Here is a 24,499-nt window from a genome sequence, read left to right as displayed (position 1 = left end):
TATTCATTGAACTGTGTGACCCATAGTCAGTTTCAGAACATTTTCATTACCCTCAAATGAAGCCCCACACTCTTTAATAATCAGATCCCATTTTCTCCCAAACCTTTCAGCCCAATCTAATCTATTAAATGAATATGGGTGTGTGTGTGTGTGTATGTGTTTTAAATCTCTGTAAATTTGCCTATTGTGGACATTTTCTATATAGAATCATGTAAAATGTGATCTTTTGTGTCTGGTGTCCGTCACATGTTTTCAAGATTCATCCATATTTGTAGTGTGTTAGCACTTCATTTTTTTATGGCTGAATAATGTTCTTTTGTGTGAACAGAACACATTTTACTTATTCATTCATCAGTTGGTAGACATTTGGGTTGTTTCTACTTTTAGCACCCTCCCCTTTTAAATATTAGCCCAATTGGGAAATAGGCAAATAAATCAGACAACTAGCGACTGAAAAATCAGCTTTATCACTGATAAAGATGATTACTGCAAAAGGCTTCTCTTTCTCACCCCCTGCACTGCAGCTCTTCTCATTCCATCTTCCCGCCTCTATGACACCCAGGGGCAGAGTCTGCTCCAGTCACTTTACTTCAGTGATGGGCAGAGACTGTGCTTGGAGAACCAGCTCCTTCATCAAAACCATGTATTTTCTCTAGAGAAAGAGAGGGGAAGATGGAGCATATAGCACAAAACTTCAGAAAGGGCAGATCACTGTTGTTTTGGGAGCCATCCTAGCTAGGAAGCTGGAAGGGAGATGAACAGTATCTTCTAACACTGAGAAGATTGGCATTTTAGTTCTTACCTTGTAAATTAAAGCAAAACATATTTCTCTTTGAATATGAATTATTAAATGTTTCTTCACATCAAACATGTAAACAGTTGAACAGGTTAAATGATAGCACTTAACTAATTCTAACCTAACTTGTCCTGTAATTTATAGGTTTCTCCACCAAATAAAGGAAGAAAATTCTGAGTTAATTAATAAACTATGGACTGATATTCAGCAGAAAGTAGCAACACAGTCACAAATAACAACCTCTTCAGGAACTCCATCATCTGCTTCTCCATCAGGAGAACAAAAAGGTTTGGTCCCCCACTGTATTATTTCTCCCAGAGTAGTAGCTTACTTTCTTTCTTAAACCCAGTAATTTTTAAAGGAATGTCACTTGAGTTTTTACTGTCTTAGCCTGATTGGTAAATACTGATTGACCTGTTGATTGAAATGCTTAAAAATTTTTTTTGTTGTTTACTTGAGATTCTTTTGGAATTGTAGCTGCATTGAATGCTGCCAATGCTGTTAAGAGAATCCATACGAGGCTTCAACCTGAAGAATCTACTGAGACTCTAGACTCAAGCTGTGTTGTGGGACAGGTGCTGAACTCAAGGAAGCAAAAACAGCTGCTAAATAAAGGTTCAGTCTCTTAATTGACACAGTGGGTTATTATGACTCAGGGAACTCAAACAGGGGCTCTGTATCAACCTACAGAGGGGTGGGATAGGGAGGTTATACACATTTAAAAATAAATAAATTCTCTGTTTTGGAAGCATTAAAAAAAAAAATCAAACTATGTAACTTGATATAGCTATCTTAGCCTCTTAGTACATGTCTCTCAAACTCATCCAGTCAGATCCTGCATAGTAAGAGGTTGTTGAATGGTAGCCATTTAGTGCTTCCTTTTATTCCATGTAACTCTAGAAGGATGATTCTCATTCATTTATTATAGATAGTATAAATCGGTTTAAACAGTATAGATTCTTTATGAGAAAATGATGATACCTTCTGTAAAAAAAACCTTTTATAAACTGTGAGCAACATTTAAACATTTCTGTAGTTTTAATTTTTCCTGGTCTTAACATAGAATGACTTCTGTCATTATCAGTGAAAAGAAAACCAGATTCATGTGGTCCTTCCAAACAGAAGAATAATGTGTTATCAGCCAGCACAGCCTCCACAGACTTACCAAGTAGCAGTAACCCCAGCCTGGATGTCCTCAAACACATGATACATGAAGTGGAACATGAAATAGAAGAATATGAACGGTGGACAGGCCGCAAGGTCCAGGGACTGCAAAATAGTCAGGGTCTCACTGGCTTCACCCTGTCCCTCGTGAGCTCACTCTGTCGCCTGGTTCGGTACCTTAAAGAGGTAAGGTTATTAGAGCCTACTCTCCTACTAGACTGATGGCAGAGTTGGGTAGGTTTTCCCCCTCTACACTTAAATTATTGCATTCTCCAAATAAAGTATAGTCGAGTTTGAGTAACTTTGTTTAAAATGGCTCAGCTTTGGATTATCTGTTGGAAAGGTTTATCCTCTTAATTTTCTCTACATCCTGATAAAGATATGCCAGATAAGTGGTGTTGATTTTAGTTTGGTAAATAGGTAATAACTAAGTGATAATTAGTTAGGTCAATCTGCTTAAATAAAATTATATCTTGTGCTAATAGTTAATATTACTGTTTGGCAGTTATGGATTAATTAAACTACTAATCATGTCCTCATTCTACTGCTTTTCTCTGCTTGCTCTACCCACTTCAGTTCAGTTTGGTGAGTGGTATACTTGTGATCTGTAGACACAGATCAGGAAAATTCTTTTCTGATTCCTCCAGCTCCATTTTTCTTTCTCAAGATTGCTTTGACTAGGGACTTCCCTCATGGTCCGGTGGTTTAGAATCTGCCTGGCAATGCAGGGGACATAAGTTAGATCTGTGATTGGGAAACTAAGATCCCACATGTCGCAGAGCAGCTGAGCTTGTGTGCCACAACTACTGAGCCTGTGTGCTCTGGAGCCTGTATGCCACAACTGGAGAGGACACTGCAATGCAAGATCCCTGTGATGCAACAACGATCCCACATACTGCAACTAAGACCTGATGCAGCCAAATATGTTTTAAAAGAGATTGCTTTGGCTATTTGGGGACTTTGGTGTTTCTGTACAGATTTTAAGATTTTATTTTGTCTTAGATTTGCAACAAATGACGTTGGTAACTTGATAGAAACTACATTGAATCTGTAGATTACTTTGGGTAGTATAGTCATTTTGACAATATTGATTCTTCCAATCCAAGAACATGGTATATCTTTCTATCTGTCATTTTCAATTTCTTTTATCAGTGTCTTATGGTTTATACAGGTCTTTTGTCTCCTTAGGTAGGTTTATTCCTAGGTGTTTTCCTCTTTGATGTGATAGTAAGTGGAATAGTTTCCTTAATTTCTTTTTGACTTTTTATAGTAAGTGTATAGAAATGTATTAATTTTATATAATACAACTTTACCAAATGTATTGATGAGCTCTAGTAGTTTTCTGCTAGCATCTTTAGGATTTTCTGTGTATAGTAGTAGTGTTAATTGCTCAGTTGTGTCTGACTCTTTGTGACCCCATGGGCTGTAGCCCGTCAGGCTCCTCTGTCCATGGAATTCTCCAGGCAAGAATACTGGAGTTGGTTGCCATTCCCATCTCTAAGCATCTTTAGGATTTTCTGTGTATAGTATCATGTAATCTGCAAATTTGACAGTTTTACTTCTTTTTATCCAATTTGGATTTTGTTTGTTTCTTTTTCTTCTCTAATAACCATGGATAGGATTTCCAAAACTATGTTGCATAAAAGTGGTGAGAGTGAACATCTTTGTCTCGTTCCTGATCTTAGAGGAAATTCTTTCAGCTTTTCACTGTTGAGTATGATGTTAGCTGTGGGTTTGCATATATGGCCTTTAATATGTTGAGGCAGGATTCCCTCTGTGCTTGCTTTCTGAAAGAGTTTTTTTATCATAAATGGATGTTGGGTTTTGACAAAAGCTTTTCTCCATCTATTGAGATGATCATATGGTTTTTATTTTTCAGTTTGTTAACATGGTATCTCATGAGGAATCATTTGCAGATGCTGAAAAATCCTTGGCATCCCTGGGATAAATCCCACTTGCTAATGGTGTGTGATTCTTTTAACATATTGTTGGATTCAGTTTGCTAGTATTTTGTGGAATGCTTTTGTGTCTGTGTTCATCAGTGATATCATCCTGTAATTTTCTTTTTTGTTGGATTTTTTTTTATAAGCCACAATGTGGTTTTAATTATACTAAATCTGTATCACACATGCTGATTCTTTTTTTTTTGAAAGTGAAATTCCTTTTAATTTTAACCCACAGACATGACCATTGCTATAATTTATGTATGGTTTTCCAGAAATCGTTTGATGTGTCTAATAAACTCATATATTAGCACAGATAAATCTTATAGATAAATCACATTAGATCCACTCTTCTTTAAATTTTTTCAACCTAAAATATTTCATGGACATCTTTCTATGCTAATACATATAGATTTCTTTTTCTTTTCCAGTGCTTAAGAGTATGCAGTTATATGGCTGTACTACTATTTATTTAATTTGTCATTTGGATATAATTAAAACTTTTAAAATAAGCTAACCTGGAAAAAGAAATAATGTATATTAATTTTTGTTCATTTGTTTATTTCTACAAGCTTATCAGCTAGGTCAAAAGGAATATTTATGTAAAATGTTGGTGGGAATGGCTATCCACTCCAGTATTCTTGTCTGGAGAATTCCTTGGACAGAGGAGCCTAGTGGACTACAGTCCATGGGATCGCAGAGTCTGACATGACTGAGCAAAAGAAGTTAGTATCTCTATTTTCTGAAGAATTCTTATATATCAATTTAAAAAGAGAGAAGTAATCTTCTCTTCCCCAAAAGTAAGTGAAGACTCATGAACAGCACAACTTCAAAAGAAGAAACAAACTGCCAAAAAAACACATGAAAAGGTATTCAACCTGATTAGTAGTCAAGAAATGAAAATTAAAATAACAATGGAATATCATTTTCCACCCTAAGATTTGCAAAAGTTGGTGAAGGTACAAATACTCCGCTTGTGAAGTATGCATTAGTTTAACTTTTGGGAGGGTAATAAGTGAGACAATGCACACCAAAAAAAAAAGTGTTAATTGCTCAGACATGCTGATTCTTATTTTTAGTTTTTGTTGGATCTTTGTCTGGTTTTGGTATCAGGGTGATGGTGGCCTCATAGAATGAGTTTGGGAGGGTTCCTTCCTCAGCAGATTTTGAAATAATTTCAGAAACATGGACATTAACGTTTCTCTAAATGTTTGATGAAATTCACCTGTGAAGCCATCCAGTCCTGGGCTTTTGTTTGTTGCAGGTTTTTAATTCAGATGTTGTTGTCCATTTCACTTAGCTGTTCTTCTGGGGCTCTATCTTATTCCTTTTTCTGGGACATAATCCTGTGCTGTTTCATTTTGTCTAACTTTCTGTGTTTGTGGTCCCATGGGGTGCTTGATTATAGTTTCTCTTCTGGTTTCTGCCTCCTAGTAGATGAAGCTTTTCTCAGAGGTTTCCTGGTGGGAGGGACTGGTGTCTGCCACTGGTGGGTGGAGCTGAGTCTTGTACCTCTGGTGGGCAGGGCTGTGTCAAGGGGTGTGTTTAGAGATGGCTGTAGACTCGGGAAGACTTCAAGCAGCCTGTTTGCTGGTGGGTGGGGCTGTGTTTCTGCCCCGTTGGTTGTTTGGCCTGAGACATCCCACCACTGGCGCCTTCGGACTGTTGGGTGGAGCTAGGTCTTGGCATCAAAGTGGTAGTATCCAGGACAGCTCACACCAGTGAATACCCAGTACCTCCACAACCAATGTCCTTGTTTCTACAGTGAGCCAAAGCCACCATCTACCTCCCTGAGAGACCCTCCGAGACCAGCAAGTAGGTCTGGCACAGGCTCCTATGAAGTCACTGCTTTTTCCCCTGGGTCCTGGTGTGCATGATTACCTTGCATGTGCCCTCCAAAAGTGACATTTCTGTTTCTCCCAGTTCTGTGCAGTTCCAGTGGTCAAGCTCCACTGGCTTTCAAAGCCAAATACTCTGGGGGCTCCTCCTCCTGATGCCAGACTGGGGAGCCTGATGTCGGACTCAGAACTCTCCCTTGGGAGAACTTCTGTGATATAGTTATTTTCCAGTTTGTGGGTTGCCCACTCAGAGGTGATGGGGTTTGATTGTATCATGAATGCACCCCTCCTACAATCCTGTTGTGGCTGCTTCTTTGTCTTTGAAAGTAGAATATCTTTTTTGTCTGTAGATGGTTATTCAGCAGTTAGTTGTGATTTTGGTGTTTTCATAATAGGAGGTGACCTCAGGTTCAGAAGGACTTCACCGTCTTGGGGAGATCTATCTAAATTTGCTTTTTACAAATTTGTTTTACTGTCAGACTTGTGACAGTCTTAACATTCTTAACATCTATAAATTAGGAATCTCTAGGAGTGTACTTTTGGCTCTCTGAACATATTACAGGCTTAGAAGCATGTACTTTTTAGTTAATCACTTGTTTTACGAAGCTTAATCATTTAAGCCTGTTTTTTATTTTTAATTACATTTTAAGAAACTTAATTTTTGAACTGGTGATACATTTACCATGGTATGCAATTCAAAGATAACAAAAGACTGTATGGTGAAAAATCCCCACCCCTGACTTTCACTTAACTTGTTTACTTCCTGTAGCCAACTGTCATTATCAGTCTGTCCTTGAAATGGCCTGCATGTATTCAAGCAGTTTGTATATGTACTTCCTTCTCCTCTCTTCTACAAAAATTGTAGTTGTTTGATTTTACACGTCATTCTGTTCATTGTTTTATATTTAAAGAAAGGAAGATGATAAAGCAGCACATTTCAATGAAATATAAACCTTTTAATAAAAATATTTAATTTTTATTACTGTCACATAATATATACTTTGTAAGTATTCTCTTCTTTGATAGCTTTGATTAGAAACTTTTAGTTTGCAACATGTGATGTTATGGAGGGGAGTTTATTTGATTTTTTTTTTTTTGGTAGAGTGAGCTTCAACTGCGTAAAGAAGTAGAGACAAGGCAGCAACTGGAACAAGCGTTAGGTGATCATCGAGAGCTCATTGATGCGCTGACAGCTGAAGTTCTTTTCCTCAGAGAAGAAAATACTGCTACCCAGGTATTTAGATGAGATGCAAAACTTTTCTGTGTTTAGTAGTATAAAACATCTTTACAGGTGTATGAGATTCTCTTTTAGTTGCCTTTGATTTAGTTGTGCTGGTGTGATTATTTATCATTTCTTTAGTATCCTCAGCAGTAACTTTTCAAGAACATTTATTATATTGGAGGTACTGTAGTAAAAACTTGAATTATAAATAGTGTAGAATAAATACCCTGTCTTTAAGAAACTTATATTTACTGGGGAAGACAGAATCTATGTTTAAATAAAAACTACTCATATTATAGTGGTTTATCCAATATGTGAAATGAGTGTTATGACAGCTGCTTTTCATTTTAAATAACAGAGGATACCCTGTGAGGAACCTTCCTATAATATATGCCATTTAAAGTTGTTTATAGTATCTTCAGTATCTTTATTAATCTTTTTGTTAAACAGTGGTTATAGTTACTGATACTTTTATTTATCAGCCACAAGAGACTAGGAAATCAGTAGTAGACAAGCTGTGTTTGTGTCAATGGGCATTAGATACAAGGCATGTGATTTTCATTGATATATCATTCACATACAATTTCTTTAAAATTGAAGTATAATTGTTTTACAATGTTGTGTTAGTTTCTACTGTACAACAAGAATCAGTTATATGTATGCATATATTCCCTCCCTCTTAAGTCTCCTTCCCACCCCCACCGTCCCACCCCTCTAGGTCATCACAGAGCACCAAGCTGAGCTCCCTGTGCTATACAGCACTTCCAACTAGCTATCTGTTTTATGCATGGTAGTATATATATGTCAGTGCTACTCTCTCAATTCATCCCACCCTTTCCTTCCCCTCCTGTGTCCACGGTCCATTCTCTATGTCTGTGTCTCTATTCCTGCCCTACAAATATATTTATCAGTTCAATTTTTCTAGATTCCTTATATATGCATTAATATATGATATTTGTGTTTCTTTTTCTGACTTACTTCACTCTATATGACAGACTCTAAATATAGTTCACATACCATTTAACACACCGTTTTGTAGTGTGCAGTTTGGTGTTTTTTTCTGTGCTAGTACCATTATCTAACTCCAGAGTATATCACCCCAGAGAGAAATTCCACACACATTATCATTCACTCTACTCCCTTCAGTCCCTGGAAACGACAAATCTGCTGTATGATTTTATAGATTTGCCTAATCTGAATATTTTATCTAGGTGGAATCATGCAGTATGTGGTCTTTAGTGTCTGGCTTCATTCACAGCACATCATGTTTTCAGGGTTCATCCATGTTGTCCTGTGTGTTAGTACTGCATTCCTCTTTATTGCTCAATAATCTAGTATGGGCTCTACCACATTTTGATTATCCATTCATTAGTTGAAGGACATTTGAGTTGTTTCTCCCTTTTGGTATGATGAATGAATAATGCTGCTGTGGATGTTCATGTACAAGTATTTGTGTGAACGTGCATGCATGCTAAGTCTCTTCAGTCGTGTCCAACTCTGCGATCCTATGGACTGTAGCCCACCAGGGTCCTCTGTCTATGGGATTCTCCAGGTAAGAACAGTGAAGGGTTGCCATGCCTTCCTCCAGGGGATCTTCCTGACCCAGGGATCAAACCCATGTCTCTTACATCTCTTGCATTGGCAGGTGGGTTCTTTACCACTAGTGTCACCTAGGAAGCCCCAATTGTGTCAGGATATATCTTCAATTCTCTTAGGAAGATAGGCACTCTTAAAGTGTACTAATATGTTCAGCAATCTTTATTGAGTACTTACTGTGTATCTGGCACTGTTCCAGGTTCAGGAAATAGAGTAGTGAATGACAAAAAAATCTTGGTCTTCAAGGAACTTACATTCTAAATAAACTTTGCCCCCTAAAAAGTGAAGTATATTGTTAGTTAGATGGTTATTATGTATCATAAAGTAAAACAAAGCTAGTAAGAGGGATGGGAAGGGTTTGGGATGGGAGGGTATAAATGGGATGGGACATGTCTGTCTGAGGAGATGAGAGAGCAAGCCTGCCAATAGCTGAGCAAAGAGCACTCACTGCAAAGGAGCAGCAAGGGCTTAGGTCCTGAGGTGGGAGCATAGCTGTTGAGCTCAAAAGCCACCAAGGAGACCAGGGTGGCAGGGGTGGGATGTGGGAGAGGGTGCACAGGAGGAGACAGGAGCAGGAAGTCAGATCACAGGGGCCCTGCAGGCTGGGTGAGGGCTTGGACTTTTGTTCTGAATGAAATAGGAAACCGCAGAAGGGATTTGGGAAGAGATGTGATTTAATTCAGTTTTAAGAGAATCACTCTGGGCGACTGTTTTGAGATCAGATCAGAGATCACCGCCCTGTCTCTGTTTACAGTGACCTTAGTGTCTCAGGACACCCCTAGGCCAAAGAAAATACCCAGCGGCTCCATATATTCAGTTCAGTTCAGTTCAGTCACTCAGTCGTGTCTGACTCTTTGTGACCCCATGAATCGCAGCACGCCAGGCCTCCCTGTCTATCATGAACTCCCGGAGTTTACCCAAACTCATGTCCATCGAGTCAGTGATGCCATCCAGCCATCTCATCCTCTGTCGTTCCATTCTCCTCCTGCCCCCAATCCCTCCCAGCCTCAGGGTCTTTTCCAATGAGTCAGCTCTTCCCATGAGGTGGCCAAAGTATTGGAGTTTCAGCTTCAGCATCAGTCCTTCCAGTGAACACCCAGGACTGATCTCCTTTAGGATGGACTGGTTCCTGGATCTCCTTGCAGTCCAAGGGACTCTCAAGAGTCTTCTCCAACACCACAGTTCAAAAACATCAATTCTTCGGTGCTCAGCTTTCTTCACAGTTCAACTCTCACATCCATACATGACCACTGGAAAAACCATAGCCTTGACTAGACGGACCTTTGTTGGCAAAGTAATGTCTTTGCTTTTTAATATGCTGTCTAGGTTGGTCATAACTTTCCTTTCAGGGAGTAAGCATCTGTTAATTTCATGGCTGCAATCACCATCTGCAGTGATTTTGGAGCCCAGAAAAATGAAGTCTGACACTGTTTCCACTGTTTCCCCATCTATTTGCCATGAAGTGATGGGACCAGATGCCATGATCTTAGTTTTCTGAATGTTGAGCTTTAAGCCAACTTTTTCACTCTCCTCTTTCACTTTCATCAAGAGGCTTTTTAGTTCCTCTTCACTTTCTGCCATAAGGGTGGTGTCATCTGTGTATCTGAGGTTATTGATATTTCTCCCAGCAATCTTGATTCCAGCTTGTGCTTCTTCCAGCCCAACATTTCTCATGATGTACTCTGCATATAAGTTAAATAAGCAAGGTGACAATATACAGCCTTGGCATACTCCTTTTCCTATTTGGAACCAGTCTGTTGTTCCATGTCCAGTTCTAACTGTTGCTTCCTGACCTGCATACAGGTTTCTCAAGAGGCAGGTCAGGTGGCCTGGTATTCCCATCTCTTTCAGAGTTATCCACAATTTATTGTGATCCACACAGTCAAAGGGTTTGGCATAGTCAACAAAGCAGAAATAGATGTTTTTCTGGAACTCTCTTGCTTTTTCAATGATCCAGTGGATGTTGGCAATTTGATCTCTGTTTCCTCTACCTTTTCTAAAACCAGCTTGAACATCTGGAAGTTCATGGTTTACGTATTGCTGAAGCCCGGCTTGGAGAATTTTGAGCATTACTTTACTAGCGTGTGAGATGAGTGCAATTGTGCGTTAGTTTGAATATCCTTTGGCATTGCCTTTCTTTGGGATTGGAATGAAAACTGACCTTTTCCAGTCCTGTGGCCACTGCTGAGTTTTCCAGATTTGCTGGCGTATTGAGTGTAGTACTTTCACAGCATCATCTTTCAGGATTTGAAATAGCTCAATTGGAATTCCATCACCACAGTAAGTATTTGTGCATTAACAACTTAGATGCTGTGTGAAAAAAATAATACATGAAAACTGATAGAAAAAGTATTTTATTTTTTTATTCATGATTAAATAACCATAGTTATTTACTAATGGAACATGTATACCTATTGGGCATTGTACAGCTTCTCATAGCCTGGAATCATATTGAACACCATCACTCTTATTTCTTGTTCCATAATTATTTTTATGCAGTGTTGCTTTTTTAGCATGGCAGCTACTGAAAACTCAGCCTTAGGAAGATATGGTATCATCAAAAGGGGTGTATCTTGATCTAATGTTGAATCTGTGAACACTTCGAGCTAGTAGGTCACTAGTACCTGACAGATATTGAGCATCAGCAGTTTCCTTGCGATTTAAAAAATGTCCTGTGGTGCCCCCGTGAGTCCATATTGGTGCTCCAGGGTGCAGGTTGGGAGCAGTGTAGGACTAGACTGTAGGTGGTCAAACACAGAAGTAGAATATTACAGACAGGAGTCCAGAATAATTAAGGTGAGACATGGCAGCTTGGTTGTAAGTGGGATAGGTTGTAAGTGGGATAGGTTGTGAAAAGTAACCAAATTCTGAATATATTTTGAAGTCAACCAGTAGGATTTGCTGATGGACAGGATATGGAGTGAAGGAGAAGATGTGAAAGAAGAGTCAGAGTTTTGGCCCGAGCAGTTGGAAGAATGGAGTTGTTATTGATGAGGCAGGAATGTTTACGAGGAGTTGGTTTTTTTGTATTTTAAGTTTGAGAAGCTTATGTGAGTTCCTCGTGGAGATGTTGAGGGATCTATTGGATATGTGATGTGGATTTTGGGAAAAATTTGGACAAATATAAAAATGTTTATTATATATCATTCAACAGTCCTACTAATAATATTTCTGACTTCTGACCGCACCCGACATTTAACAAATGTCTGTTCATGTTGGAGCTATGTATGTCTCTTTATATGTACAGTTGATCCTTGAACTGCACCAGTTTCTTCTGTGCTGGTTCACTTATATGTGAGTTTTTTTCAATATATATGTACTACAGTCTGTGGCTGGTTGAATCTGTGGATGCAGAACCTTGAATATGGAGGGCCAGTGGTAGTTATACATGACTTTTACCTGCACAGAGTGTCGATGCCCCTAACCCTGTCTAGTTCAAGTGTCAACTGTAATATATAATACACATATACATATATATAATCTCTTAACACTATTTTATATGCATTACCATACATTTTTATAATGCTTATGTTTATCAGTTTAAGTACCTGAATAATATTCTATTGAGTTTCCTCCTTGGTCTTTTGGGGTAGCTTAAGAGTCAGTAGGTATCATCATCAGTCAATAGGTATGAAATCTATTATAAAAGAGATTTTATAAATTGAAAGCCCTATGAAAAGGTTCATTCTTACTGTTGTAGCAGTGTATTTATTTATTAATAATATTCCATGATTTATTTAACCATCCTTCTATCAAAGAATTTTGAAAAATGTTCATAATTATATATTTTCATGAATGCATGGTTTTAGTATTTAAATAAAAGGCCGAAATTCCTAGAATATTTAAAACAATGATATAGTTAAACACACCTAGGTGATTTGCTTTCTGATAAGCCAATGATATTATTTTGTTCATTTTTCTCTAGGCGAGACTTCAGCAGTACATGATCACAACAGATGAGCAGCTTATATCACTCACACATGCTATTAAGAACTGTCCTGTGATAAGTAACAAAGAAAGTCAGGCCTTAGAAAGGGGAGCCACAAGTCAGAGAAATATGGATAATCCAGGTGAGTGGAATAATCTTACTATCCCAGATGGGCATTAAAATACTTTCAGAGAAAACAAAACTATAAATTTATATGTAACTATTTATATGTAACTATATAATGTAAATTTATATGTAACTATATAGTTAAATGTAACTATTGTCTGTTCATGGATAGGTAGCATTATCACCATTATATTTGCCATAATTATTCCAGCTAATATTTATTGGATACTTGCTCTATGCCAGGTTCTTTTGCAGTGTTTTACATGCATTATCTCATTTAATTCTCATAATATAGCTTTCATTTAATTTTCAAAAGAGTTCTTCACTCAGTCTTATGAGATAGGTGTCATTGTTATCCCCACTTTTTAGATGAGAAAACTAAGGCTTGGAGAGAGGGTTGGTAACTTAATAAAGTCACAGAAATAGAAAGTAGCACAACTAGCTTCCTAGACATGTGGGAATTTAGTGCCAGCACCTTTAATTAGGGTACCCCTGGTTTGGAGGGGAAGAGATGGTCTTGAGAAGAAAAAAATACTGAATTTCAGAAATTCGTGACCTTAGTTCATTCATGGTGATGCTTTGAAAGCCTGTCTTCACCTCGTCTGCCATTATCATATGCTATAGGCTAAATAGGACATTGAGCATTTTTTGTGTTTTTTACTTTGATGCGTGTCTCTGTTTTCTTAGAAGTGGCTGACTCTAAAATTTAACTTGCATGACGTAAACTCAGTGGTGAGGGCAGATCTTCAAGGGCAGTGCTTTTCTCCAAAATAGCCACTTCCTCCCAGTGCTGGCACCACAGGAGCTTGGCTTGTGAGTGACTGCTCAGTGAGGGTATGGACTAGAAAGTGAGGGCTCCAGAGGCCACATGATTTTGCCCTCTGTGGAAATGCACCTATGTCTAAGTGCCTGAAGTGTGCTCATAATTCCTTTGAGTACTAATAACCTCTCATCTTCAGAGGACCCAGCTGTAAAGGCTAGTGTCTCTGTGCCACTGATGTTCAGAGGAGAAGACATCGTTGAGTTCCCACAGGAAGATCTGCCTATCAAACTGTCTCAGGTGCCAAACCCTCCAGAAAGTGAGAACCTGGCCAGCAATCTTCCAGGACATATATTTGAGCCAGCAGTGTTGTTAACACCACCCAGGCAGAAGAGCAACTCAGAATTCTCTCCTTTGCAGGACGGTAAGCAGGCTTCTTCTAAAGTTATATGGCAGTTGTTTTTCTTTGCTTCATATATGTCATACAGTATGTTCATTGTTCCCTTATAAACAAGATTTGAAAAGGTACTGATGATCATTTTAACCTTTTAGCTGAAGGAGAGTTTTTCAGAGTGGTTTATATCATGTGCATTATACCTATGGTGAAATGTGACAGTGAATTTCATCATGTATCTGTTCTATCAGGCCTTGTAAATGTCAGTTAAACTCAGATCAAAGGACCAAGTTCTCAGCAATGAAATGCAGAGTAAGGGGATATCCCATTTGTCTGTATGGTCCAGGGGTATTGTTGTTCAGTTGCTCAGTCGCGTCCAACTCTTTGCAACCCCATGGACTGCAGCACACCAGGCTTCCCTGTCCTTCACTATCTCCTGGAGCTTGCTCAAACTCATGTCCATTGAGTCAGTGATGCCATCTAATCATCTCATCCTCTGTTGTCCCCTTCTCCTGGCTTCAATCTTCCCAGCATCAGCGTCTTTTCTAATGAGTTGGCTCTTTGCATCAGGTGGCCAAAGTATTGGAGTTTTAGCTTCAGCATCAGTCCTTCCAGTGAATATTCAAGATTGATTTGGTTTAGGACTGGCTGATTTCGTTTAGGACTGACTGATTTCCTTGCTCTCCAGGGTACTCTCAAGAGTCTTCTCCCACACCTCAATTTGAAAGCCTCAGTTCTTCAGTGCTCAGCCTTCTTTATGGTCCAGCTCTCACATTCGTACATGACTACCAGAAAAACCACAGCTTTGACTATGGACCTTTGTCAGCCAAGTGATGTCTCTGCTTTTTAATATGCTGTCTAGGTTTGTCATAGCTTTTCTTCCAAGGAGCAAGTGTCTTTTAATTTCATGGCTGCAGTCACTGTTTGCAGTGATTTTGGAGCCCAAGCAAATAATACTTTGAAAGTGAAAGAAAGTGAAGTCTCTCAGTCGTGTCTGACTCTGTGCGACCCCATAGACGGCAGCCCACCAGGCTCCCCTGTCCCTGGGATTCTCCAGGCAAGAACACTGGAGTGGGTTGCTATTACCTACCTCACTCTCAATATTAAGTTCTTCATGTCCTGATACTGGTTTCTTCTCTCACTATTACTTCTGTCTAAATAATCTCACTGTGTTTGTGGCTTCCAATACCTTCTATATGCCAGTGACCTCCAGTTTTAGATCTTCGCCTAGATGATCTCTTGAGTTTCTGACCCATGTTTCATCTCCTTGGATTGATATATAGGCACCTTAAGCTTAGCATGTTCAAAACAATTCTTGATAATCCTCCTTCCCCTAAATCTGTTCTCCTGATGGGCTCCATCTTACTAAACAGCATCGCCATCCATTCATTTGTGCATGCTGTCATACTCTGCATTTTCCCTCACTTCTTGCTTTCAGTGCATCATTTGTAGTTCAGTTGCCAAGATATTTCTCGAATGTGTCTACTTCTTTCCTTCTTCATAGCCAACATACCTTAGTCAAAGCTACCATCATCTTTCTTCTTGACTACTACAGTTGCTTGCTGGTCTCCCTGCTTCTCTTCCTGGACCTTCTAATTTCTACAGCATTTAGTAAATGTAAATTATGTAAATTGAGTTGTGGACAAACCTTCTCCAGATTTCATTGCTCTTGGATTAAATTATAAAATTTCTAACATGGCTTAAAAAGCTCTGTGAGAAATGGCCCCTGCATGCTTCTCTAGTCTTATATATTGTATTCCCCGATGCTCCCTTGTTGGTATGCTACAGACAGACTGGGCTCCTTTCTTTGCTCTTTCCTATTTTGGGGCCTTCACATATGTTGTTATCTCTGATTGTAATGGTCTTTGCTCCACTCTCTGCCACATATGTAATCATTCAAGTGTTACTTCTTGGGACTTCCCTGATGGGCCAATGGTTACGACTCTGTAATCCCAATGCAGGGGCTGCAGGTTCGAGCCCTGATAGGGGTACTAAGATCCACACATAGAGTGGCCAAAAAAACCTCCCAAAATACAAAGCAAAAAAGTAAATAAAAAGTTTACTTCTTCAGAGATACTTCCCCATCCATCTTTAGTTTACATTACGTGTCTATACTCCCCCCAGAATTCCCAGATGTGAGTTTAATATATGTGTTAAAATGTGAACTAGGTAGATGGTTTTTCACAAGGTTGCTGATAAAGCTCTAAGGACTATAAAAGACTCTGTACTTGATTATTAGGAGTAGTATTGCTGGTATATTCCCTGTTAAAATAATTGAGGCATTCAGAAACCAAATCCTTCCTTTGAAATGCTTCTCAAATGCTAACTACTAAGTGGGGGGGTGGGTTATGAGATGATTATAGTGCCAACTGTGATTCAACAATACATGTTTGTTATGTTCTAACTGTATCTACAGTATTGAGGAGGACTGTTCAAACTCGTCCTGCTCCACGAATTCCTCCAACCATAGAATTAATTGAAAAGGAACAAAATTGGGAAAAGAAGACCTTACCTGTTGGCGCAGACATTCAGAACTCAAGTGACGAGAGTCACCTCTTCACTCAGAGGTGGAGGGCCTCTCACATGGGAGAAGACTTGCAGAGCAAAACCCAGGCTCCTTTTGTTAGCCTCTCACAACCTGTCTGCAGTTCGCGGTCAAGCATGCAGCAATCAAGAAACCCCACACTCTCAGAAGAACCCCTGGTGTTGGGAGATGGGCAACAGCTTAGAACAAATGAGACATTAATACAGAGAAAGGACATCATGGCACGAATTGCAGAGTTGACCCTGCAGAATTCAGCTATCAGGGCACATCTGAGTAATATTATTGGTCCAAGGGGAGAACAAGGGGACGGACTTCGGGAGTTTAACAGACAGGAGACAAGTCACGCCAGTGACACGATGGCTGTGAGTACCAGTTAAGGATTGACTCCAGATGTGTGGGAATTTAAGTTTATTACGGGACCATCTAGAAATGATCCTGGATATCTTTGAGGCTGGTACTAGAGGACTTACGCTTTGTCATGTCTTCATCACAAAATAAGTAGAGGTTTTTTATCAGTTTATGTCACACACGTTAGAAGAAGACAACATAAAATTTAAATGGGAAAATGAATGAGGAAAATAGGACAAAAGTAAAATGGGTAGAAAAGCTAAAATTAAGCTAGGAATGAAATTTTTAATATAGAATGTAGAACAAATATGTTTTGAACATTTGCCCCACAACTGCATTTTAGTTGAAATCATTTTTACTCTCAAAGGGGCTCATAAAAGAGAGTTGCATGTAGTTGGCCCTCAACTCATGAGTAGTTAATTTTTTAGGACACAATGCATTCTCATATGGAAATGATGTTTTAAAGAATTATTGAAGTCAGACTTTAATGTATATGAATTATCTGGGGATCTTGCTAATATGCAGTGTCTGATTGAGTGGGTCTGAGGTAGAACCTGTGCGTTCCTAATAAATTTCAAATGATATTGGTCTGAGGATTACATTTTGAGGAGCAAAAGCCTACACACTGGGCATATTTGAGTCAGTTCCAATGAGGTGGATGAACTTAGAACCTATTGTACAGAGTGAAGTGAGTCAGAAAGAGAAAGATGAATATCATATTCTAACACATATATACAGAATCTAGAAAAATGGTACTGAAGAATTTATTTACAGGGCAACAGTGGAGAAACAGACATAGAGAATAGACTTATGGACATGGGGAGAGGAGGAGAGGGTGAGATGTATGGAAAGAGTAACATGGAAACTTACATTACCATATGTAAAATAGATAGCCAATGGGAATTTGCTGTATGCTCAGGAAACTCAAACAGGGGCTCTGTATCAACCTAGAGGGGTGGGATGGGGAGGGAAATGGGAGGGAGTCTCAAAAGGGAGGGGATATATGTATACCTATGGCTGATTCATGTTGAGGCTTGACAGAAAACAGCACAAGTCTGTAAAGCAATTATCCTTCAATAAAAAGAAGTTAAGTTTTTTAAAAAAGGCAAAAAAATAAAAAAATGTCTACATACTGTTGTGCTGAAATTTTCTAAGTTAAGTACACTGCAGGCTGACCTAGCAATGTAAACCTTCATTGCCTTGTTTATGGGGAGAAAAGGGACTCTAAGTTCCAATTGTGAAACATGCCTTCATGCTGATCCCAGTGATGGGAGAGACTTCCTTTTACCTTGCAACAAAGCCAGGGTGGCACCTCTGAGAGTTCTGATGGGGACGGGGCCATGGGAAGGAGCTGGCCAGCTTTGTGGATTAGGGGATCCATAGTGATGGCTTCCATAAGGGCTTTAGCAGCAGTGGATTGAGGATCCCTATGAAGAAGGTTGAAAGAGAGTGGAGGTGAGGGCCATCTGTCAGCACTGGCTCAGGGGGAATGTGAATATTGAGTCACAGAAACAGCCATCAGAAGGGATTGGCAGAAGAAGCCGAGAAGGAGATCAGGAGTGGGCCGCGGTTATCAATACATACCGTCTCAGTTCTAGTCAATGGAAACATTTCTGTGTTTGCAGAGTTTTGAAGATTATTTGAAGTAGGCAACTCTTGGTTTTAAAAAGACCACAGAATTAAAAATTGAGTTTGCCCCCTTTTCCCACTGGGGTAGCAATCGGGCAAGAGAGGACAATCTAGTTTTATTGTGCTCACTACTCTTTTTGTTATTTTTTTAATTCGTACTATTTTGCTGTCTCTTTTTTAACTAATGAGTGTAAACTGCAAATTAGTGACTTCTATTAGGAGTTGATTTTCCCTCAAAGGGATGTTTTTAACTAAATGAAATACTCAAGAGTGACATATACATTTCTTTCAGGAATTTTCACATCAAACTTTCATGATATTCCTTGAGTAGCTCCTTCTTACTCTTACTTCCCATATTCTTTTACAGTCACCAGCCTTCTGAAATCAGGTATTGTAGGCCAAAAGCAGCCTGGAAGGGCTGACATGTGGTCAGAAGGAGTGATTCGATTCCTAGAAGTCTTTGCCAAATAGCTCATGGTGCATGAGGATTATAATTATAGAATCATCTGTTTCAACTACAACAGAACCTCTTGTGTATATTGTGATTCAAACCCCAGACCTGTCTTTAAATAGGGATTACTTAGAAGTCAATCACTAAGAGTAGTATCTTTGCTTATGTGGTCTTTGTGCAGCTCAACAAACACTAAGAGATGCAGGAAAGCTTTGCTTTGTCCCATAGTCACTCTACATGGACAGAGGGACTAGAAGGCTTATGTGGTATTGATATTAGAAGGACAAGTATCCCTCCACTTTAGCCTTTATTTGTAAATTAAGAGATCTGTAAATTCTGTTACTGTTTGCCCATTATTCAAGTTTGCATGTAGCAAGGACTATGAATATTAATTTGCTGGCTCTTAGAGGAAAAGTTTATTTTTACAAAAAGTGAGAATTGTTTGGATTATTTTTAACATGGTATCTGTGTCTTTTTTTGTTTTTAAAGAATTTTCCAGCGGTGCAGCCTCTGACACCAAGTAGCATGGAGGAACGGATTGCAGAATTGAATCGACAGAGTATGGAGGCTCGTGGAAAACTCTTGCAGTTAATAGAGCAGCAGAAGCTTATTGGCTTGAATCCTTCCTCTCCACCAGTATCACCTGTGCAGTCACCTCTCAGAGCATGGTCTGGTTAGTCACAAATTCATAATTTAAAAACTTAGATGCATGGAAACTTTCACCTTCTTGACTATGAGTATATATATATTTAGTTAAAAGAAATCTCAAGCCCGTATATTTCAGTGTCTTCAATTGTATATAGAAAGAAACAGACCTCAGTGACAGAAATGGGACCAGAAGGCCAGTCTCCACTATAGCTTCTGGAAAGCTATTCATGGTGCCTGCAGTTCATCTTTGGTGTCTGAGTTCCTAAGTTGTGCTACATATAAATGGAATCGATTACAGGACATGATTCAATTTTGGCATATGCTGCAGCTAATTATAAACATGAGCATCAAAATGATATTTTAGAATTTCATGAACAACAAATTACAAGTTATTATTCTGTTAAAGCCTTTAAAACATTTTCATTTGTAAGTTAAACTTTCTATTCATTGTTACATTTAGGGAATGTGGGATGCTAGAGGGAATTCTAAACAATAGGAATATAAGTGAAAAATTAGTTGTCATAGTGATCACATTCTAAAAGGTACTGATGAAACAAAGTAGACCTCAAGTTGCTCTTTAGCCAAAAATTCAATTATTAAGAACCTTAAAGCGTAGAGCTGCATAAAGATTCCAGAGAGACTAATTGAGCCTGGTATACAGAGAAGGTTCTAATTGTCAGGAAAAGACAAAGCTGTGTATCAGTAAGTGTTGTGCTCCCTGAGGTGTTCAAGCAATGCTGTTTTAGAGATTCCTACATCTTGTGGCTGGTTAAAGTAGGTTGCCTTTAAAGGATCTACCAGTAAGACTTTTATTCTCAGAGTTATTTTCTTTTTGACACTTAACAGACCCAGAAAACAGAGTGATTTGGATAAAGTACTAGAAAGTGGTGGATAGTGCATTTCCCGAAGGCCCTTCCTCTTTGTTTATTCTAGGCTCCTTTCACATTGCAGTTTTGTCTACTGTTCTTCATAGTTAGAAAGTCTAGAGACAACTTCTGACTAGAATAAATAAGTGAAATCACTCCATGTATATGAATACCAACCATGTGCCACCATGTTCTGGGCACTGGGGATACTGCATCGAACAGGACAAGTTCCTGGCCCTCTTGACCACACCAGGGTTCCAGTTGGGGAGCAGACAATACAAATAAACAAATAAATATATGAGACACTGTCAGTTAATGCCAAGTACAGTGAAGAAAAATAAAGCAGATCACTCTTAAGAATAATCCTGTGATAAAATGAGACATGTATTTCAGTAGTTCTTTGAGGGTAATACTTTCATTTTTGTTGGCTCATTTAGTTTTTGACACCACTCAGAGCAGACAAAGCTGATACAACTCTTTGATAAATAAGTAAATCGAGACACAAAGAGGTTGAGTGATTTGTCTGAAGTTCTAAAGCAAATTGGTAGATTTGCGACCTTGTTCTTTCCATTCCAGTGCTTATTTGTCTAAGGTATTCTTAAGTGAAATTCTTGGTTTCACAGGAACCTCTGTGGACTATAATGATAGAGATAAAAATAAATCATTTGCCATGCAGAACCTCTTGTTTTCTAGGGTAACCAAGGAATATGTTATAAAATTGAAAGAGTGTCATTACCCCTTAAAAAAGCACTAGTTTTAAGCAGTGATTCACAGGAGCATTGACTGAGAGCCTTTCATGAGTAGATACTTAGTAAATATTTGTTGACTGATTATCTACTTCTGAAATATTGAAAATGTACATAATTATAGTTGCCATTGGCCATATGAACTCTTCAGCCAACTTTCCCCTCCAAATTTAATGTCTTCAGTAATGGCAGTAATGTAATAGATTTAGATTTAGTTTTACAGCGTAACTCCAGAACTTTTCTTTTTCCTTTTTTTTTGGGAAAGCTTTAGATAAGCCACTCTAACCAGGATCTCCTGTTCTTTAGGGATAGTTCTTAATTTCTGTTTTTCGCTTGAGGCTCTGACATGTGATACCACTTGTCTGAAGATTGTCTCTCTAAGAACTGGCATGCTCCTGAATTGACACTAGTGACTACAATTTTTTGTCTCACAGTTTGTTTTTAAAAAATCCTTGAAGTGTATTTGTGGGCCATTATAATAAAAATATAGACAGAACCCTCAAATTTATAATGTAAAATTTGTAATAAGACAGAAATCAAGTTAAATTTTAATTTTCATTGTAATGAAAGGTAATGTAACAAATGTTTATTTTTATATTACAGAGGGAGGAAAGAGGACAATTGAGGTGTCTATTCCAGGAGCAGAAGCCCCAGAAAGCTCAAAATGCAGTACTGTCTCTCCTTCTAGTGGGCTAAATTCGAGAAGGTAGGGTTAAAATCAAAAGCATGGTTTATGTTTTGTGCTTTTTGTGAAAAAAGGAAGTGCATAGTGTCTGACTTAGATTCAGATAGATTTACTCATGTAGAAAAAAATCAGGTGATGGGGGGAGGAGAATTTGGAGGGCAGGGAAAAAGAGGAGTGAGGAAAAATCCTTCATTACGTAGAAAAGCATTGTGTTGGTTATTGAAAACAAAAATGGGATAATGGCACATATGTGGAGCACTTTATGGGTTACAAAATTTGGAGGTAATATGTGACAGTGTGGATAAATTGAGCAATAGTATTTTGTTCTCTACAGTAAGTGAAACCAAAGCTCATACAGCTAATTGGGTGGTTTGCCTAGATGGGACATGTGGTTGGTAAATGGGGATGTACCTGGCTCTCTTTGTCCACTCAACATGCTACCACTACACTGCTCCAAATCTCATTACTATTCCATGACTTCAGCCTTCTCCCCCACCCCTCCACATCTGTACTTCCTCTTTTAATATTAAAAACTTATCTGTATGGTACTGTAATGTCTTTGTACATTCCATGCAGTCTTTCTGTAAACCTAAAAATACTTCAAAAAAGAAAATCTACTAATTAAAACAAGGCTTAGGTTGGTGAAAATATGTTACAAATAATTTACCTCATTTGGATTTAAGTCAGCTATTCCATTTCAAGCTCTTGGCAGTATTGAGAATTGTGTCTTATATCATTTTTAAAGGTTAATAATGATAGATTATTCTCTCACTTTTTTTTTTCTTTTAAATAGATCTTCAGGGGCTGCTAGTAATTCTTGTTCTCCCTTAAATGCCACCTCAGGAAGTGGACACTTGACGCCTCTTAATCCAAGAGCAAAGGTATATGATAAAGTGTAATTCTGAAATGTGTGTAGAGGTTAGGAGGGCAAGAGTGGAAGGTGGTTGATTTGGCAACGGTCATGCTTAATTATTATTCCTCTTATCTTAAAGATAATAAAATGTTCAGAAGAAAATACTAATTCACCTTCATTAGAAAAAACAAGCATGCACTTTTGTTTTCTAGGGTAATTAAGGAATAGAATACAATTCAATAAGATTTCAACAAAGATGGACATTATTGTTTCCTGCAGAGCAATCTAAACAGTGTGGCAAGAAACACAGGGGTGTCTTGGGTGGGTTGTGGGTTTATGAGGTGCTGGTTTCCTCAGTCCTTGCTGTGGCTTTATAGGCCTCGGGATAGCTGGAGCCCTGGGACCTGTCACTCTCCTTGTCACTTTGCCCCAATGTGCATATCTGAGTGTGCCACAGAGAGGTTTCATGCCACATTTAGAGAATTCCAGCACAAAAGGTTAATAAATGTCTTACATATTTTTATGTATTCTGATTTGTTACAGGAATATATAGAAACTAAGTTTCTTACAATGTATCCAGATTTTTTGCAAAAGGAATGTTTCTGTGTTGGTAATACAGCAAAATATATTAATAACTTTCCTTTGTTTGGTCATAGCAAATTGTGAGGATAACTTTAAAATCATAAACATTACGTTTGCAAATGTGAGCTAACATCTGTTTGATGGGGGAGAATGGTCTTTGCTATTCTTATTACTGGCTTCAGTAATTAGACCAGATAGTGAGTGCTTCAGTAAGTGTTGAGTATTTATAGTCCAAATTAATTGATAGGCTCAGATAGCCCAGTTGCCCAGCCCTGGAAGATTTGTCTGTTCTTTGCTGTTTCTTACATCCTAAAAAGAGCTTTAATGGAAACTATTTTATATAATCTGCCCTTAATTTCTGAAATTTAGTAACAGATTTAATTTACCAAGATCAAATAACTTTTTGTTTTTTTAAAAAGTTGTATGTATGACTTGCATAAAATACTGGATTGATCCTTTTTTAAAAAAGTAGGCCTTCCAAATCAATAAGGAGATCTGTTGACCAGGGAATATTTGGGAGTGTCTCGTTACAGAATAAAAATTGCTAGTATCGATAATTTTTAGTACCATTCAGTGGTATAGGATAACTTTGGTTCTTTGTACTTGGTATGAATAATTGTAAATCTTGAGTGGTCTTGTGCTCCTGATTACTTTCTAAAGTCTTTTTGCATCTTTGTTCAACAGATTGAGAAACAAAGTGAAGAAGGCTGGTTTGCTCTTTCTACTCACATGTCATAAGTGAGGTCGAGTTGTAGAGTTTGTTTTCAGTAATATGTTCTTGAACTTATACTCTCCTTTCCCTGCTCCTGCTATCAAGTTTCTATGTTTTTCTTTCAGATAAAACTTAACAAAGATCTTGTGAATTAGCACTAACGGAACCAAGAAATAAAGCAATTATTTTAATTTCCGCCTTTTCAAATAGATTTCCGACAAGTAGCCTTGTGAATAAAATTTGACTAGAGGAAAATTAAAATTGTGTATTCTAATAAATTCAAGGGTTTTTTCAGTATTATATTTTTATCTTTATCATCTTTATTCAGAATTTTTTGGTCTAGTATATCTTAAATGTTGTTTATTTTTTCTGAAGAACTAAGTTGGTTTTCATGTAACTTACAATAAAATGCCTCTGTGTGACTAAATTCTGGCTTTCAGAAAAATTTAACACCCCTTTTTTGGGGAAGTCACTGTGTGTATCACTTTTTCTATCAAGCAAATGTATGGTTTTAAAAAGTAAGCATGGGAGTATTTATTTATATTTGCTTAAGCAGGTAAGAGTGGTTATATATATTATAAAGTTCTTCAGTTCAGTTCAGTTCACTCAGTTGTGCCTGACTCAACCCTATGGACTATACCACACCAGGCTTCCCTGTCCAGCACCA

General features: G+C 38.2%; 2 protein-coding genes across 2 annotated transcripts in view; both read left to right on the top strand.

Moving 5' to 3' along the window:
• Nucleotides 1–24,259, top strand: part of SPICE1 (spindle and centriole associated protein 1) — a 59,455-nt gene extending 35,196 nt beyond the window's left edge. The window contains exons 8-18 of the mRNA XM_020879664.2: nucleotides 941–1,083; nucleotides 1,274–1,411; nucleotides 1,881–2,146; nucleotides 6,844–6,975; nucleotides 12,485–12,629; nucleotides 13,573–13,797; nucleotides 16,184–16,674; nucleotides 19,230–19,413; nucleotides 21,604–21,706; nucleotides 22,479–22,566; nucleotides 23,805–24,259. Coding sequence (XP_020735323.2) covers nucleotides 941–1,083; nucleotides 1,274–1,411; nucleotides 1,881–2,146; nucleotides 6,844–6,975; nucleotides 12,485–12,629; nucleotides 13,573–13,797; nucleotides 16,184–16,674; nucleotides 19,230–19,413; nucleotides 21,604–21,706; nucleotides 22,479–22,566; nucleotides 23,805–23,858 — 1,969 coding nt within the window. The 3' untranslated portion in view covers nucleotides 23,859–24,259. The remainder of the gene's footprint in view (nucleotides 1–940; nucleotides 1,084–1,273; nucleotides 1,412–1,880; nucleotides 2,147–6,843; nucleotides 6,976–12,484; nucleotides 12,630–13,572; nucleotides 13,798–16,183; nucleotides 16,675–19,229; nucleotides 19,414–21,603; nucleotides 21,707–22,478; nucleotides 22,567–23,804) is intronic.
• LOC110128743 (cilia- and flagella-associated protein 44) overlaps nucleotides 22,481–24,499 on the top strand; it is a 148,611-nt gene continuing 146,592 nt past the window's right edge. Inside the window, exon 1 of the mRNA XM_070465929.1 lies at nucleotides 22,481–22,566. The gene's annotated coding sequence lies outside the window, so the exon portion shown is untranslated. The remainder of the gene's footprint in view (nucleotides 22,567–24,499) is intronic.

Source organism: Odocoileus virginianus, chromosome 4 (genome assembly GCF_023699985.2).
Source record: "Odocoileus virginianus isolate 20LAN1187 ecotype Illinois chromosome 4, Ovbor_1.2, whole genome shotgun sequence".
In the NCBI taxonomy this organism is placed as follows: Eukaryota; Metazoa; Chordata; class Mammalia; order Artiodactyla; family Cervidae; genus Odocoileus; species Odocoileus virginianus.
The sequence above is the reverse complement of the archived record's forward strand: the minus strand, read 5'-3'. Positions and strand labels throughout refer to the sequence as shown.